Source organism: Manacus candei, unplaced genomic scaffold, assembly GCF_025592945.1.
Source record: "Manacus candei isolate 608988 ecotype Guabito, Panama unplaced genomic scaffold, ASM2559294v1 h1tg000049l, whole genome shotgun sequence".
Lineage (NCBI taxonomy): Eukaryota > Metazoa > Chordata > Aves > Passeriformes > Pipridae > Manacus > Manacus candei.
This window is the reverse complement of record NW_026138097.1, coordinates 13,983,297-14,002,146: the sequence shown is the minus strand read 5'-3', so window position 1 is coordinate 14,002,146 and position 18,850 is coordinate 13,983,297. Positions and strand designations below refer to the sequence as shown.

Sequence of the window (18,850 nt, the reverse complement as noted above, 5' to 3'; positions counted from 1 at the left end):
TGGAACTGGGAGATGCTGTCGACTCTCTTGAGAGACAAGAGACCTTGCAGAGGTATCTAGATAGATTTGAACATTGGGCAATCGTCAGTGGCATGAAACTCAACAAGATCAAATGTTGGATCCGGCACCTGGGACAGAGTAATGTGGGCACAAGTATAAGCTGGGGGGAGGAGTGGCTGGAGAGCAGCCCTGCAGAAGGGGATCTGGGGGTGCTGGTCAGCAGCAGCTCAGTGTGAGCAGCGTGTGCCCAGGCAGCCCACAGAGCAAACCATGTCCTGGGGTGCACAACCAGTGGTCAGGAGGGGGGATTATCCCACTGTGTTCAGCGTTGGTGCGGCCTCACCTTGAGCACTGTGTGCAGTTTGGACCCACAATTCAAGAAGGATGTGAAGGTCCTTGAATGTGTCCAGAGGAGGGCAACAAAGCTGGTGACAGGACTGGAAGGCCTGTCCTGGGAGGAGCAGCTGAGACTTTGGGCTTCTCTAGTTTAGAGAGAAGGAGGTTGAGGGGTGACCTCAATTGCTCTCTACAGCTTCCTGAGGAGGGGAAGTGAAGAGAGAAGTGCTGAGCTCTTCTCCCTGGGATCCACAGACAGGAATGGTGGGATACATGGTAATGGTTCAAACCTGCAGCAGAGGAGGTTTAGACTGGACACTAGGTAGCATTTCTTTACCATGGGAGTGGTCAAACCCTGAAACAGGCTTTCTAGAGAGGTGCCTCAGTCAGTCCCAAGTCAGTGTTTAAGAGGCGTTTGGTCAATGCCCTCAACAGCATGCTTTAACTTTTGATGAGCCCTGAAGTGGTCAGGCAGTTGGACTAGGTGGTCACTGTAGGTCCCTTCCAACTGAAATAGTCTATCCAGTATATCGTCTATCTATATGGAAACACCTCAGAAGGAAAGCCAGTAACTAATAATGGACTTAGTATTCAAATAGTTAAAATTCCTCTTCAAAGTGTAGAGTGGGAGGATGAGCATTTATGTCCTTCTTGTGAAAAAAACCAGAGCAAGATGCCCCTTGACATTATTATGGGTATGGTGTTTTATTGGGTTTTCTAAGGCACTCCAGCCCTCAGACCAATTAAAACAACTTGATCTGACCACTGTTCTCAAACAATGGCAGTCCTGCTAAACTAAGTAAAGGAGTCTAATATGTCTATGTAGCAAAAAGAAGGGTTTAACTTGAAGTGTGGTGAATCACTTCCCTTGGCCATAGGAGACTTTTGTTAGTCCTTGTGAATGGCAGCTCCTCCCTGGATCTCTAGACTTGGACAAAACAGTTCTAAAAGCAGTTTTCTGATGGCCACATCCCAAGGGAGTCTAACCAAACAATCAGTACAGTGTCTCAGGAAGGAGAGGGGAATTACTTTTTTTTTTAATGAATTTTAGCATGGAATGCCTGAGAAGATTAACAGTGTCTAAAAACAGAGAGGAGATGCTAATAATCTCACATGATTTTCTTTTTTAGTTTTTAAAGGGAGAAATCAGCTCTTTTCCTGTAACACGACTCACTTCCACAAGCATGCAACATCTGAATTGTCTTGCTGTCCCCAAGAGGCTGGAGTGAAGCACACTGCAATGCTACTGAGGCCATCACACTTTTACATGATAACTCAATGAACAGAGAAAGGAACCGTTAATCACCCTCAATTTGCCATTTAATCAGTCTTCAACAATACCTAGAAAGCTTTAAGGCAGTTTATTTTGGCTAGGACACTAAATTGTAAAATGATCTGTGAATAATATTTGCTGGACAATACCTCTCCGTAGAGGTTGCCTATTTTTAGACAAGACTCCAAGAATTATGGTATAACCCCAGATTTTAGATGGATAGCTACGGTGCAGGACAGCCCGAGTTTCCAAATTGCTGCTCTTGTGCCTCGAAGATCTCAGGGTTAAACTGGCAAGACTATAAAGGCTATTGGGAAGCAGCTTGGGCTAGATTGTTCAGCCCCAGACTGGGTAATTCCAGAAGCCTAGTCCCAGCCTTGCTACTTGGTCAGTGCCTTGGTTTCCCCAAGCGTAATAACTTAGTGGCAGTGTTGTGCCAAACAAAATCAGGCACTGAATAGGAAATACCCTATTATATCTGTTCTGAGTAGCTCCCATATGTTATTTTGTGGTACCAGTGACGGTATCAGAAGATTTGTAACTGTGAAAAATCTCAACATAAGAAGTTTTACTCTCGATTTCCAGTAAAGTTCTACTGAGTTCTATTTGAATGTGCACGTGAGATCCAGGGCACTGCCTTTTTTGATGATGAGGTTAAATGTTATACCTAAATGCAGAGCTCAGAAAGGTCAGTATGAAAGACATGGAGAACACAGAGGATGAAAACTGAGAAGTGAGGACAACACGTCCAACTGGAATAACTGCAGGCAAGGACAGCAAAGTCAGCCCCTCAGCTCTCCAAACAAATTATTCAATTAAGATAGAGGAACACCTGGTAATTTATTTGCTCAAAGTTCGTACTTGCTCAAAAGAGCTCGTCCTTACATTTCACTGCTTGGTGACCTTTTGCTGTCTAGTTTTTTTTTTCTCACTTGTCCCTTGTTCAGATGATAGAGAAGTGCACCTGATCTCTTCTGGTTTCTCACTTTGTTCTTTTTCTCTTGCTCCCCTAAGGTTAAGACAGTCTTTCTGTACTAATTAAAGAAATACTTCCAAGGAAGCCTTCACCTTAAGCACCAATCCTTATAGACCTAGAATCATTCCCTATTTCCGTAATTAATTTACATTTGTTAATTTCTGAACAATTAATGAAGAGAGAAAACAATAATTTATCACAATATTAAATAAAAAAAAAAACCACAAACAAAAAACCCCACCAAAAGCAAGATTATGTTGAAGTTGGATTTCTATAGTAAAATTCCAGGACAGTTGAAATTGGCTAAAATGTATCTTTTTTACCTTCCCTCATCATCTGCACTGTTAAAGCTTTTCTTAGAACTTCTGCTACACAAGCTCTATATTTTCAACACTTGCACAGTTAGGAAGCAAATGTTTCTGATGTCAGCCATTGTAAAGATGGAATAAAACAGAGTCTAAGTGCTCCTTCTATTTTTCGGTTTGTTCCTTTTGTTTTATCCCATTATGCCAAATTCGGGCATTATATTTGGTTTACTAGTAATCTGTGAGATGTAATCTCAGTTGCAGTGTGTAGGGTTAAAAATGATGGCTGATGGACTTGGTCGTACCAGCACTGTGCTTTTGACCTATCCCTGCTCTCAGAGGATACACAGAAGGCAATTCTGGTATTCTTGGGAATCTTCACACCACCTTGTCACTTATAAATCTGCAAGTTGTGACTATAATTCAGAGTTTGGACTCTACTGTGGGATGAATTTTCAGCTCCTAGAAACAGGTAAAGTGAAGTTGATTTACTGCTTTTTATTTTATTTAATCCTGTAAGGTAAAAGACTTTTCTTCTGGTTTCTCTAGAAAGGTTAATGTACTGGGCTGGCAATACTTGTGAGTACTGCTTTTTTCCCTTTGCTTTGAATCCAGGGGCCCTCACATGCAAGTCCTGCCTTTCTCACATGGATGTGGTTGCTTGCTTACAAATCCTGTGGATTTGCAATAAGTCTGAGAAGCTATCTGGGGATACAGGCAGCTTGAGACATCACGCCACCACTATGCTAATGACACATATCTCTAGATCTCTTTTTTAATCTGACCCAAATGGTGCCAGTGTCCTGGTTTTCTCAGTGCCTGATCAACAAAAGGACTTGGGTGAGACCTTGATGACCAGCTGAGATTTAATTTAAATAGGGCAGAAGTGATACTTACTGCTGGGGAAAGCAGCCTAAGACCTTGGCAGAGATTATGTCTTTTCCTACTAATGAGAGAGAGTATCCTCACCTGAGTAATTTCAGATTTCAAAGATCAGCATTGGTCTCCTGTGTTTGCAGTTTTAATTTATCATTGGACTTGTGACAGTTTTATCCTGTGGTCTCTGGTGCCTCAGACAATGCCCAAAGTGTGGTTTGTGAGCACATAAAATAATTTTAAAATATTCACAGACATGACTGGTTTTCACAATAAGCTGATTTTCTGCTCATAGTTGGTACTTTCAGGATCTTAGGTAGAGATTTGTGTAGAGAAATGGCACATGTTACGTCAGTAAAATTGTTGAAAGTTTTGATTTTTATAAAAATAAAAAGGTGGTGGCTGTTCTTCCTTATGCAGATTTTTGGCCATGTTGCTAGAAATTGCTGGATTGGTAGAGTTATCTGAGGCTATGAACACTCAATGGTACAGAGAAATACACAACCAATAACACACTTCTGAAGCAGGTTTCTTTGGTAGCAGCAAGGATGGAAGGAATTGTCTTCTGCCTACCCATCAGTGCACCTGCAGCCTAATTTAAGCACAGTACTTGTGTCTAAGCTTCAGGTACTTGAAAAAAAAGTGCTCCAAAACCAAGTACCCACTTCTGCGTCATATTTAACTGGGAGAGGTAAGTGCATTTGACAACTTTGATGAAATCTATTTGCCAAACTAAAAAGTCTAGATTAAGGCCTAATAAACTTCCATTCTGGTGGGCCTTCAGAGGCACCCAACTCCTTCTTGAAACAAAAATTTTGAGACGTCTCAGTAGGATGGGGGCAGCTGGGCAGAGCTGTTTATCTTTAGACCTTGTCCTTGGGGGATAGTAGGGGTATCTGACCTTATGCTAATGGCACATCTTAGAGCTGTCCTGGAGCTGTTCCTCCAAGTACTTTGCGGATTGGTTGACCTCAAAGCTCATAGAGCTAAAATCAGCTCCCAGATAGTTCATGCCTATGGTGCAGTGCATGGAGTTCTGGCTCAAAAGAGGAATCTGCCCTTGGAGATTTAAAAACAGCCCTTTTGTTATGACTTTTTGCCATAGCCTTTGTTTTCCTGCCTTGAGGCTGTACAAATCAACTGTCATTAAGGGACAGCTAAACTAGTCAGGAGATGAGAGTGAGGAGATGAAAAAATGAAGCACAAGTACTCCCATCAGCAGGTTTACAATGTTTCTTGTTAAATTCCTCATATGGGATAGTCTGCATTTGGAGATACACCCTTTCCTTTGAACAAGATATTTTTTCTTTTGAATGTCTAAGAAGCAACCACCACATTCTGGTGCTCTTGCAAGAAATGGTGTGTGGCACCTTATAAACAAAACAAAGAAGAGATAAGAACAACAATACCCATTACTGGGTGGTTTTTGTTTGCTTGTTGGTTTTTTTGGGGTGGTGATTTTCTTTTGGTTTTTGTTTTTGGTTTTTTTTTGTTTTTATCTCTGTTGTAGAGTTTATTATTTTGTGATTATCTGTGGTACAGAGACCAGAGGGGTTTAGATGCAGTGGGACAATGGAGGAATAAAACAACTGTTATAGATGTGTCTAACTAAGAATTAATCCTGAATCATACTCTCTGGAGGGATCAACTGGTTTACATAAGAAACCACCGTGCAGAATGTGCTAAATACCACCGTGCAGAATGTGCTAAATATAGGTAACTCTTGCCTTAAAGAGCTTAATGTCCCCAACAGACAGAGAGAATAAGGGGCAAAGAGAAGCTTTGGAAATTAGACATTTTGAAATACTGAGTCACCATGAATTTGTTCTGTACTGAAGATGATTTCTGCTCTCCCATTTGCCTGTTTTTCTTCAGCAGAGATGTGCAAGCTACCTCAGGCAGGTCTGCAAGTCCTAACTTCCTTTCTGCTCCTTTACAGGAGAAGCTGTGATAGGAGCCAGGCAACTAGACTATGAAAAATACAGAGCCACTATTATGGAAGTGTGTTTTGTACAGTGTAAAACCAGCCTTACTGTCAGTCCAGAGCTAAGAGGGAAATCTGCAGTAAAACAGCTGGCAGTGTCGATCAGTTGTCATGTTCCCTGGGTTCCCAAAAAATGCAGAATGTGGAGCTACAAGTTAGCACTGCCAGCCATGCCCAGCTGCAATCTGGGAGGTATAAATCGGCAACCTCCAGACTCAGAATCAAGGTATCAAGGGACTAATTTGAGGACTAACACAACTCAGTGACTGTCTGCAGAAAAGTTAGCCTCAGGAAGGACAGATCAGTGAGGCAGCTGAATGGAAGCTGATTAAATACTGTTCCTAAAAGGATGTGAAGGTGGCTGAAACCAAGTTTGCTTCATTCATACAAGTGAGACCTGCTAAAACTTTCTTTGTTTTTTCATTTATTTACTTGTGGCAGGCCAAATCGGACTGCAAGGGGAAGGGAGCAGCAGTATTGTTTTCTATTCAGTTAATCCTTTTTGCTGAGTCCTGCTACTGCAGCCAGTTATCTGTATACCTTCAAGCAAAATGGGGATTTAAACATCAAAGTACTAATTTAAATTCTAGAGGACAATCATTATGGGGTCATCAAACCATCCAGCAATTGTAGTTGTTTCTTCTTTGCCCTAAACCTTATCCTGCACTCTCAGACACTGCAGCAGCCTCTGAAGCCAGCTGGAGCTCCAACCGGGATGAAGCTCTGTGTAGCACAATCAGTCCTTTGCACAAGGGCACAAATCTAAACTGCTGCTTAGCCTTTTGACCAGGCCAATGACTTGGTGTTTAGTTCAAATTAATTTAAAACTTGAAATCTTTGGGGGTCCTGTTTGGCCTCTGAAAAGTTTCTTGTCCTACTGACAGAACAAGTTAATCCTTGTATTTCTCGTGGAAACTGCTGTTGTGGCCGAGAGCCCAGGGAGCAAGAAATGCCACGAGGCTGTGCAGGCAACACAGCAGTGTCAGCTCATACCTCTGCAGGTCACACCATGGAATCAAGCACATCCTTCAGCCAGGGCTTTGCATGCCCGGGGTTACTTCTTAAGCCAAGTCAGAAAATGTTCTGTGGGTTTTGTCTTCTAGTGTTTAAGGGCCACAGGTAATGTATCACCTTAATCACAGGTTATCACCTTAATATTAGAAGTATCTCAGTTATTAAAAGGCTGAGAATGGGCTGCTCCCAGATAACATCCAAACAGTGACTTTTGACTTCTACTCCCCACTGGGGAGGTGAAAACACTCATCTGCTGAGGAGCACCGTTTGAGTCCTCTGTTGTTGCAAAATCATCAGATGCATTCAAACCTCTCTTTTGGTTCTGAATGGATCCTGATTTGTGTAAGCATGTTCCTTCCTGAAAAGTACTTGGAAAATAATCTATATGACCATATTCAGCCTCCAAGCCCCACAGCACTTGCTTTTCAATAAAGTGGTAAGTTTTTAAAATCTGTCTCTGACTGTGACTATATGAGGGAAGCTTCTTAGTCACAAGAGCAGAAAAATAACATTGAATTGTCAATACCATAAATAAATCAGTATTTGCTCTCATATATAAATCTGTACATATTTAAGCATGAGCATTTGTACATGGCAAAACCATTCCATAGACAGTCATATGAATGAAACACAATCCATGGGCATTTTCATGGGTGCTGAGAAACGAGGTGTAGGCATGTTTGAACTGAGTGCCTGTTGCAGGTTCAAATTTATGCTTGTAGAGGCGGTCCTGGTAGCAGCCAGCTGTCCCAGGTGTGGACTGTAGCTCAGGAAGGATGATCAAAACATGCCAAGATCTAAGATGAGAAAGTACTGTACAGCTCACTGTCCAATTGCTGAGGGCCTTTTTTTGATCTTAAAGTTTATTTTGCTGCTGATTTTAACTTTCCTAGCAAAACTACCTGTCACTAAGATATTTCTGCTAAAAACTGTGTATTGCTCACCTTTCTCATCCTCACTGCCTGGAAGAACACTTACCTCTATGAGCATGTAGAAGGAGAGCAGTGTGATCCCAAGGTTATACACAATGAGGTGAGCCCTGAGAGAGAAAGGAGGCCTGTTCTTCATGAACATTTTGCCCAGCCATATGCAGAGTAGATATGCTCCAGTAAGGAAAAATGTGGGAAGGTAAGAGTCCAAAAGGAACCATCCTCTAACTCTGGTATCTAAAAAAAATCACACAGAGCAGGCAATTAAGAAGGCTGTGGTAAAGTATTGCTAAAGTAAGTCAGAATACATCATGCAAAATTCTGCTTAAAAGCCTGAGAGGTAATCTGCCATGTTTTGCTCACAAGAGCTATCCATTCACTTCACCTCACCAAAACTGCATGTGAATTCAGAGAATGTAGGCTGAAAACTGCATGGAATTTCCTAATAATTTAAGGTCATTTAAATCACCTCATTTTAATAGTAAAGAGAAAATGGAAAAAAAAAATTCTTATAGGCTTAAAAATTTAATCTAATGTTTTAACTTAGTATTTATTTAAATCCTATCTTAATCTGCTCAATGGACAATTTGCAGATAGCGTTAAATACAAAATATGCATGTAATATTGCCAGGTCATATGTTATTTTAATTCTGTACTTGCCATAGAGGTAGGAAGGTATATAACATTTGCTAGAAAATATTTATACAGGGGGAGGACTCTTCCAAAACACTAAATATGAAAAGCAAGTGGCAAACATGTACTTTGATGGTTATCAAAGATCTTTGTCTGGGCAAGGGCTTGCTTTCTCACAGTTTCTGTCCTACTTGCCTGGTCCTAAAATGAAATATTAAGGTCAAATCCTGCTTGCCTTATTCACACAAGTAATCCCATTGGCAGTAATCAGATAGTTCAGTGTATATGAGCAAAGCCTAATCCTAGATGCCAATCTGGAGGCACAACTTTGTTGTCATATGAGCAACTGTATGTCAAGAGCAAAAGGAGTGTGCTTTCTTTTCTTTTTTTTTTCCCCATGATGGAGCAAAATCTAGAGTTAATTTTCCACAGCAACAATATTCAGCCATTTATCTGTGAAAAGAACAAGGGGGCATCATGGCTAGTTTTCAGAAAATTTACTTTAGATCTGTCATGACTTCTGAAGTAAGTGAAGAAAGAAGTCAGTGAGAAGTAAGTGAAGAAAGAAGTCAGTGAGGAGCTATTGCGCAGGTCACACAGAAAGTAGTTCTTTTTGCTTTTAGGAAGATGTTTTTGCTCTTAGAAAATGTTTTAAATTACTTAGTTTATTTTTTACAAAGAACCAAGATTATGTTAAAAATTGTAAAAGAAAGGGTATTCACAGTGCATGAAAAAAATATTTTACTGTTTTTCTACCTTTATTGAATTTGGAAAGGACTGGTCAATGGATGACACGCAAAGCAAATGTGCCCAAGCATTTAACAATTGATTACAATTTTGCTGTACTGTGTTCTTTCTAACTATTCTTTCCTTAGAAGTATATGCATATGGTAGTGTGGGCCAGGTTGAAAGTCTTTCCAGTGAAAGAGCTAACATCCCTCGTGGAATCCAAATTCAACAGATGAATGTTACAGCCACTACCATGGAAGCCCAATGTTCTCCTGGGTTTGACTCTCCATTTTGGACTCCCAAAAACCTCTAGGAGTAGAGAGGTGTGGGTAGTCACAACAGCACAACTGCCTATTACAAAGCACAATCCATCCTTATAGGGTAGCCTTGCTTTGCCGTGCATTACCAATCTACAACACCTCTTTTCTGTCTTTGGATCTCAGTGCTTATTAGGATCACCTCAGTGTGATAATAAAACCCTTCCAATACCCTCTTAAAGCTCACAAGCCATGTCTGAAACTCTGGAATGAATGTTTTTGAGGTGATTCTACTCCCAGGCTGGCTCTTGACAGGACTGAGTCATAGGACAGGTAAAGGCTGTGCATGTAAGTGTTGATGTTTCAGGAGTATATGTTTTAGGAGCATAAGGATTTCATTTATTTAATTGGTATCCTAAATGAAGATGTAGAAAGCAGTCATGTCAGCAAGACTGCTGTCTAAGGAAAGGTCTCCCATCCAAGGATTGCAACACTTGGTGCATAAAGGTTATGTGCAAAAACACCAACTGGCATTAGTAGATGACGGAACTGCATGTTTGCTCAAAGAGGAAAAGTATTTGGAAGAGTTCAGAATACAAACTAAACTAAATAGAATTAAATTCTGCCACAGCATGAGCTCAGAAAGTTTCCATATTGCTCTGAGTGGCCACAAGCATGGGCTGATCCATACAAACCCACAATTAGTGTGCTTGTTCAGGTCACCATCTTAAGTATTTTTAAGTTCTGTACTATTTCAGATTCAAGAGAAATTGTTAAAACATGTAGCCTTCCTGATCATTGTCCACCATGACCTCAATACCTTGAAGTGCAAGACAGTTACTGGAAGAGAGTGGTTTATAAACAGCAGCCAAGGAATGTGACTGTTTTGTTTCCACTTCCGCTTATCCCTGAATGACAAGAGGAGGGAGGATTTTATATGTCAGGAAGCGGGAGGAAAGGAAATGTATTTCAAAAGAAGTTATCAGAAGAAGGAGAGATGAAAAGTATTTCTGTTGACTGACAGTTAAATCTCTGTGTTCAAATACTGTAAAAGTACGCTGTCAATAGCAGAAAGGATTATTTTTACAATATTGAACTTGCACAGCATCTGAGATTGAGACCAAAGCAGTGAATAAAGCCCCAGTGGGAAAGCACTGGACTACAGTACGGGAAGGAGCAGGTGCCCACGAGCTCTGATCACTCTGTGAATAGGCTCATTCATGGTCACTGGCCAGGATGTGCCAAACCCTTGGGGTGAAATCTTGGCTCCTTTGAAATGAGTGGCAGGCCTCCCAGGCTCTTTAAAGGTATCAGGCTTTTATCAATGAGGTTTAGAAACATTTTGATTCAAGTTTCTGTTTGATTCAAGTTGGCCAGTTGGTGTCTGAGTAGATTCAGACCTTTTTAGGTGCAGAGAGTAGATGGTTTTGCACCAGTGCCTTGCTACAGATCATACTCTATTGAGGAGGAGTGCTTATTACTTTATCATAACTTTAATAAAATATATCTCTTCTTGATTACCTCTGTTTCTTTCACAAGGAACCAGTTAACTAGATTTACCTCCTGCAATTCAATACTCCTTAATTTTCATAATACCAAACAATACTCTGCAGATGAAGGTGACTCTGGAAAAATGATCCCTTACAGAACAATCGAGCTATTTCACTCATTCTCGATTTGCCTTGAGCCTACGAACAATATCAACGAACAAATTAAGAGATGCAACTGGTGGGGATCTATATGGCTTCTATTCCCTGACCCAAAGGACTTCATCTGCTACTTCAAAAGCAAACATTGAGGTAAATCTGCATGCAAAATCCAGCTGATACCAGTGAATTAAGGTACAAAATACGACTATGTATATAAAATCTATCCTTTTAAGTCACCTTGCTGCTATACGAATTGGATATTGTTGAAGAAAATTGGTGGATAGAAAGAAGGGGAATGGTTTGTGGGTTTAGATGTTTGGGGAAGCTCTCAAATTCATTAGATATTCATCTGTGAAGTCATTCAATTTAAAACTGTTTGCAGTTTATTGTGAATTATTTATGTGAATTATTTATATGAATTATTCATGTGTATGAACACACTGGAGGGAGCTATGTGATTCACAAAATGTATGATGCTGTGTCATTTTACCACCAGTTAAATGAAAGATCAGAGTGAAGACGCATGGGCATGGACAAACAAATGCTATCTTCAGCACTGTTGTCCGGAGAAGGATGCTGATGTACTTGGCAAGCAATACAAATAATACTTGTTTAATTGAAGGGCTTTCTAAAAGCCCAAAGGGATCTGTGTGCTATTCTGAATTGGATTAACTACAGTTCATTCCTTCAGACAATTTGTCTGGACCGATAAGGAAAGAGGAATGAAAGAGAATATCACGGCCATTTGGGGAAAAAAGCAAAAACAAAAACAAAAACAAAAACCACAAACAAACAAATAAACAAAAACAAAAAATCCCAACCAAACAAAAAACCCTCACAAAACAAAACAAAACAAAACACCACCACCACAAACAAAAAAAGTAGTACTTTTATTCTTCTGATTACATTTCTTTGTTAATATTAAAATGTACTATTGTAGAAGCCATTAATTAAACCTATTCTGTTTTAACCACTTCTGCTGCTGTTCCCAAGCTCTTCAGTGTTTCTTCACTGGAAATCTTTCTTTTAAGTTTCATATCTACTGCAGAGAGGATGAAAAAGATTTTGTAGCCATCCAGCCAGCTATGAAAAATGAGAATTTCTTGGTTTTACGAACACAATATCTTTCCCTTTTCCTTCTGATTAAGCAAGAATTATTTCTGGGACATGGAGGACATTACTTCAACAAATCAGGAATCCATAACAATATGTCCATCCACATGAGCAGCTGTTCCAGATTTAACCATGGGAAAAAGTTTGCAAGCCAATTCCTGAAGTTGAATGTTTAAATCCAGCCCTATCAACAGCAAGGTGGCCTTGCAGGGACCTTCTCTGAAGACTGTGTTGTCTAAGCTCCTGCCTCACCCCTTCCCTTTATTTGCTTGGTTCTCTTAGCCCTGACTTTGATGCTCCATCCTCATCTGCAGTCCTATTTCAGGTTTGGGTTTTTCTTGCCATTACTTGTTTCAGTCCTAACAAAGCATGAGGAACCTCCGAGCTACAGTTATTTAGGTTATTCTTGTCCAAACTATGCCAGAAAGCAATAATGGGAAGTTGACAAATGCATCTGTTCTTCTATCCAGTCTACTGGTTTATTGAAATTTTGGATGTGATCCTGAAGGCAATTTAATAAGTAGCTGGACCGAACAAACTGGATTATGAATAAGAATCAGTCCCAAAACAGATTTTCTACTTTCCAAAAGATCCAGTCTTTCATGTTTTTATTCCACATTAGGATGTAAAATTGAATTCCTTTGATATTCTCAGAAACAAAGGAATCCCAAATCTAGTGACTTTTCTTTAAGCTTAAAAAAATTTTTAAAAATTGTGTGTCATTTCTTCTTCAGCTTCAGTATAATCTATGATTGGTTTTAAATTATATTACAGATAATATTATGTCAAATACTCAAAATAAAAATCTATTTGCTTTTTATAATTGTAGTGCATTGATAGATTTCCTACCACAATGGTGTGTTCCTGCAAATACTGTGATTCTGCCTGGTTTACATTTTCAATGATAGAAGATTTATTAGAATTTTTTTGAGTGGTAATCTGGAAAGGTGTTATTTTCTAAATGGGAAATGGAAGTGGAGCAGCTTACCTCGAGGTCCAAACATATAGTCCACAAACGCGTTTACTTCCCGGTCAAAAGCTTTCAGGGTCTCCTAAAAAATATGGAAAAGGATATGTGACAAAGACATTATCTCACAGCTCACATAGAGAATACATTTAAGAAAAAATCTCCAATAAACTAGTAAAAAATGTGTCATGCACAAGTATTTCCAAATTACTCAACCTCATGTATACTGAAAAAAATAACAAACCTTCTTAAAAATTAATTTAGGGCAGATTGTGGTCTAGATAACAGTAGAAGCCTTGTTACTGGAAACTGCCCAAACCAGAACTCTTTAAGAAGAGAAATTAAGGTTTTGCAAATGAAAAACAGCAAGTATCACAGTAAAGCCATCTGTGGCGGATGTAGTTTTCACTCTAATAAAGATGCTTCTGTGTTTGTTTTTGTTATGTTTCCTCAACTGAATTGTTTTGTTTTGCAGAGAGGAGATGGCCATTCCTTTGGTATGCTTCACAAAACTGCCTGGTTGCAACCAGCCTAGTGACAGCACATCAACTGAATATCTCGATGCTTTGTGCTTAAAGAAGGAAATTTTTGAGGTGAGCCAACTGAGATTTATCTAAGTCAGTCCCCAAGTTCCTAAAAAAAAGTCTGCAGAAGAACCTAGAGCTCCAGTAATGAAGTTCAGCCCATGTAGGGTGGCAGGAAGGGCAGGGTTACGTTACAGAGGTATTGTGTTTTGAGTTCTAAGTCAATGAAGCTGCTAAGCTGACAGTTTTAGCAAATTTGTGTCTCTTTGTGACTGAGTTGGGAGCTAAGCCATGACCAACACAGTCCTTCCCTCAGTTGGATTTGTGACCTCTCCAAAACATTTCTTTCCAGACTCCAGTGCTGAGCAGTGGCTTCCTGCATGCTGTTGCCTGAACAACTCTTTGCCACAACCTGAGGTCAGCCAGGTTCTTCCTCTCTTCCTCCCAACAGTGCCCTACTGTGCTCGATGAATTAATTTCAGCACTGAGCAAATGCAGCCAAGATGAGGAGAGAGACACAAAGTGAGCATTTCTGCAGGGCAATGGGCTGTGGGTGCTTTTGAATGCCAGGTATCTCCACAACAACCTGGACTGCAGACACCATTAGCAGATTTGCCCATGAAGAACCATATTTGCACCCTGGAAGGTCCATCCCTGGTCTCTGCATTCCTTTGCTGGGACTGGATTGTGATCTGAACAAAGACAAGTTCCTGGCACTTCCAAGCCCCTTCCTTCTGTTTTTTCCACTCTTACATTTTGATCCTCGGGTAGTTCAAAGTGGACAGATTTTATGTGAATATGCGGCAGCAAAAGGTTTTGCAGCATCCTAGGCTGTAAACGTCTGTCTCTGCAAGATGCTATTCCATTTATCTTATCTTAAAGTAAAACCCAGCAAACCCCCCAAAACTATATATTATTTTTTAGAACAAAAAATAAATGACTTGCTCAAAAGGAAGAACATGAAACCAATGACTCATGATACAAAAAGATTTCTCATACTTTGCAGCACCGAGGACACCAATCTAGCCTTTAGGAAAGTGTCCTGGCTACTGCCCCTAGGGAAAGGCATTTTCTGCATTTCAAACAATTTCCTTAGCAGCCTAACGATGGCTTCTGTTACAGGAGGTGACTCAGTTTCCAGGTTCCAGACTTGGGCAAACAGTCTGCTGCCATTTTTACATCCTTGAGCTATGCAGTTGCTCTGCTGTTATTTCATGATGAAGACACTGCTGTTCGGGAAATGCTGTGATGTGCCCATCTGCTTCAGCTATTTGAAACAGAGCTACTCCTGTGCTTGATGGTTTTGTGGTTAGACTTAACAGACTGCTTTGTTAAAAATACTGTAATGGGTTCAAGTGAGTTGTAGGAATGAGTATACAAAGCTACCTGTTTTCATGCTTACAGTATATAAACAAATCTTACATGTCAAGAACAAAGTAAAAAAGTAAAAAAAAAATGTATATTCTTTTCATATTAAAATATTGTAGAGAAAACTACTCTCAGTTGCATTGAAATTGAAATTAGTGTATCTAGCACTTAGATGGAGGAATTCAAGTATTAAAAAAGAAAGAGCAGAAGGAAGATGTTAATGAAAAAAAAAGCAATCATAGAATTGTTTCAGTTGGAAAGGACCTTCTATGTCATTGAGTACAACCATTAACCCAGCACTGCCAAGTCTACTACTAGACCATGTCCCTACATACATTTACATGTCTTTTAAATACCGCCAGGGATAGAGGCAAAACCACTTAGCTGGGTAGCCTGTGCTTGACAACCCTTCCAGTGAAGAAATTTTTCCTAATACTCAATCTAAATCTCCTCTGACACAACTTGAGGCCATTTCCTCTTGTCCTGTTGCTTGTTACCTAGGAGAAGAGACTGACCCCCACTTGCTACAACCTCCTTTCAGGTAGCTGTAAAGAACAAAGTCTCCCTTGAGTTTCCTTTTCTCCAGGCTAAACAACCCCAGCTCCCTCTGCTGTTCCTCATCAGGCATGCTCCTGACACTTCCCCAGTTTTGTTGCCCTTCTCTGGGCACACTCCAGCATCTCAATGTTTTTCTTGTAGTGAGGGACCCAAAACTGAACACAGGATCTGAGGTGTGGCCTCACCAGTGCCAAGTACAGGAGGACAATCACTGACCTAGTTCTGCTGGCCAGACTATTGGTGATACAAGCCATGATGCCTTTGGCCTTCTTGGCCACCTGGGCTCACTGCTGGCTCTCATTCAGCCAGCTGTCGACCAGTCTAGGTCCTTTTCCGCTGGGCAGCTTTCCAGTCACTCTACCCCAAGCCTGCAAACTGCATGGGTCTTGTTGAACCTCATACCATCGGCCTCAGCCCATCGATTCAGGCCTCCCAGATCCCCCTGCAGAGCCCTCCTGCCCACAAGCAGATCAACACTCCCACCCAACTTGGTGTCATCTGCAAAATACAGCAAGACTCCTTTTTGCATTGGTTACTGTTTTAATTGATCCAGCTTGTGACAGTTGACCTCTTACACCTGGCTAGGATGAACAGAGAGTGTGCTGAGTAGATGAGCCCTTCTGAAGTTAAATCTACCTCCTCATAAGTGTGTTTAAATGACACAGTGGGGACTTGCACCAGCTGACAGCCCTGTTCCCATCTACTTAAATTAGCACTACAATTCAGTGCCTGGTTTCCTTTCTTTCATAATTGGAGATTACAAATTTTTCTAGGAGGTACCACAGAGAAACAAATGAACTTCTTAAGAATGTCCCAGGCTTAGCCTCCCTTTCAATTTTTTTACAGCTTATCTTAGTTTAAGGGAAGAAAAATAGAGATTTACAAGATAGTGATTTGCAAGATTGTTAAAGAAAATATATTTGTTTATATACGTAGTACTAGTGTTAATAGTTTGGAAAAGAATAGTTCTTACTTTAAAAAGGGTAGGTAATTTTGTATAAGCAGTCCTGTCACCTTCTTGTCAACATTGCTACAAGAGTCTATACTGTATTTCTGGAGTTTAGAATATGTCCTTAATAGCCCCTGTGGGTAGATCAGATGTAAATGTGTTGCTCAACATGATCTGTCATATTGCTAAAGAAAAGCAAATAAAACCAGTCTGAACAAATTTACATGCTCAGACAACTCACTTCTCTCTGGCAAATCACTGTAATAGCCTTTATCAATGAAGGTATTTGGTTTACAAGGCTGAAGATTACCATCTCTCTTATGTTGTTTCTTCTTTCGTACAGGACATTGCCCTGGGCATTAGCAATGCTAGCATTTTGGCAGGATTTTGGACAGATTTGTGGAAGATCTATTTACCCAAAATTATAAGAAAGACATTAGGTTGTCTGAGCAAATCAAATCACCCAAATGGAAAGATGGGGAGGGAGCATAATGCCAATGATGATAAAGCGACAGAGTTTCAGTATTTTTGCACAGAAATGTAAATAGGTGAATAAGTAGCACAGTGCGTGTAAGTGAATTAATATTTTATGCTACTGCACTTGAAACATAATTTCAAAGTCATCAGGTGGGTAAAAAATATATCAGTTCTTGTTCTATGTTTATATATCTTTGTTAGTGTTGGTCTTCATTGAGAGACCAATGTCTACTGGTTTTCTAGTCGTTTTAGTAAAAGTAGTGTGACCTATGTAAAAATTAGGTAACAGCTATCTAAACAGTGCAAATATCAAAACACCTTTGATTTGGCCAAAATACCTTTGATTTCTCAAAATACCAACATTCTGTCATTAGGTATTGTCTACTGCCCACTGAAAGACTGCTTCAAGTGATTTAAGTTTCTCTTTATATAGCTCTAGAAACCAGGCTATGTGGATCCAATGGAAACACAAAAAAGCTTTCTGAAATAAACTTCCCACAGATGCGTAAACTGCATTCAATCTCATTTATGCTGTCTGGAAACCATTTGTATTACTGTTTTTTATTTTTTTCATTCAAAAGCCTTACATGTCATTCAGTGTCTCAAAAATCCAAGATAATGGGTTACTTGTTCTTATACAGCTACACAGAAATCACAATACTCTGTAAAAAACGAGATCTCATTTTAGGTTTCAAAGAAAAGACAGAAGTGGGTGCCAGTCTCTGCTCTCCAATACAGCTTCTGGAAGCAACTGTAGTATTTTAAACAACCCTGATAGAAAATATATACAATATATACAATTTTTATTATTTCAATGGCATTTTTTCCTTAATTTCCTGAAGAGTTCTGCTCTGTAAATAGTCAGTGACTGAGAAGTACTCGAATTATTCCGAATTTACCAGCACTTTTAAAGAAACTGATTTTAGATGCCTGCCTGCACATATTTAAATACACAAATATTAAAGAAGTTTTCAGAAACTGTAGTGTTGGCTCCAGAATGGCTGAAATAGTGGATGAAATGAAGCAGAGGGAACTCAAAGTAAAACCTAGAACTGCTTATAAAAGAAATTGTTTATCTTTTTATTGCTTGGAGCATTTAAAATTACTCTGGAACAAAGATGTACAACGGGGGACAATTCTCCACCACAGATTGCTTCAGACAACCCTTAAGGTTTTTGTCATCTTTATTGTTCTTGATTTTTGTGTTATATCTGTAGGGTAAATATGTGTAAAAATATCTCTAAAGAAAGCACCTGTTTATGAATTATTATACACAAACTGCAGCAAGAAAGTTCTCCTGACTGAGTCTGGAGATGTGCCTGTATAATACGTGAAAAATGTTTCGTAATGCTCCTATTTTGCAGAAAATGGTCAAGAATAGCTAAGAAAAAGAACTACAGGTAACTCCATCTAAATATATGGTCATTCTTTTAGAATTTCAAGAAAAGAGAGATGTGTATCTTTGTTTTGGAAATGCAAATTGTGTAATACCTTTTAATGTAACACAAAAATCTCTGAAAATATGGTACAGTGGAAGAAAAAACAAAAAAAACAAAAGAAGGCTGTTCCAGCTTTAGCACAGAAAAGAAAAAATGAATGGTCTTTGCATGCTTCTTTTCTCTTCCTATTTCTTCTAAAGGCTTTCACAATAAACTGTAAGTATTCCAGGAAAGAACGATGTTCTTACTGCGGTCAGTAAATTATGTTAAAGATTTCAAAAGTAGCTTTGAAGATAACACAGAATAGAACTATTTATATTTTAGAAATATATAGTATTTCTAAAAGATTTCAGTGAGAGCCATGTCTGATCTGAAAACAATTTATTTGATTTTCAATGTTTTTCACCCAGATCATATTTTATTCCTATTAATTTTTCATACCATGCAATATATGATTCATTTCATGGCTAAAGCTTGCATACATATATGCAAAT

General features: G+C 39.5%; 1 protein-coding gene across 1 annotated transcript in view; it reads right to left on the bottom strand.

Moving 5' to 3' along the window:
- ELOVL2 (ELOVL fatty acid elongase 2) overlaps window positions 1–18,850 on the bottom strand; it is a 49,623-nt gene that overhangs the window by 12,386 nt on the left and 18,387 nt on the right. The window contains exons 2-3 of the mRNA XM_051799255.1: window positions 13,063–13,126; window positions 7,743–7,930 (exon numbers count right to left, since the gene is read on the bottom strand). Of these exons, the coding sequence (XP_051655215.1) occupies window positions 7,743–7,930; window positions 13,063–13,126 (252 nt within the window). The remainder of the gene's footprint in view (window positions 1–7,742; window positions 7,931–13,062; window positions 13,127–18,850) is intronic.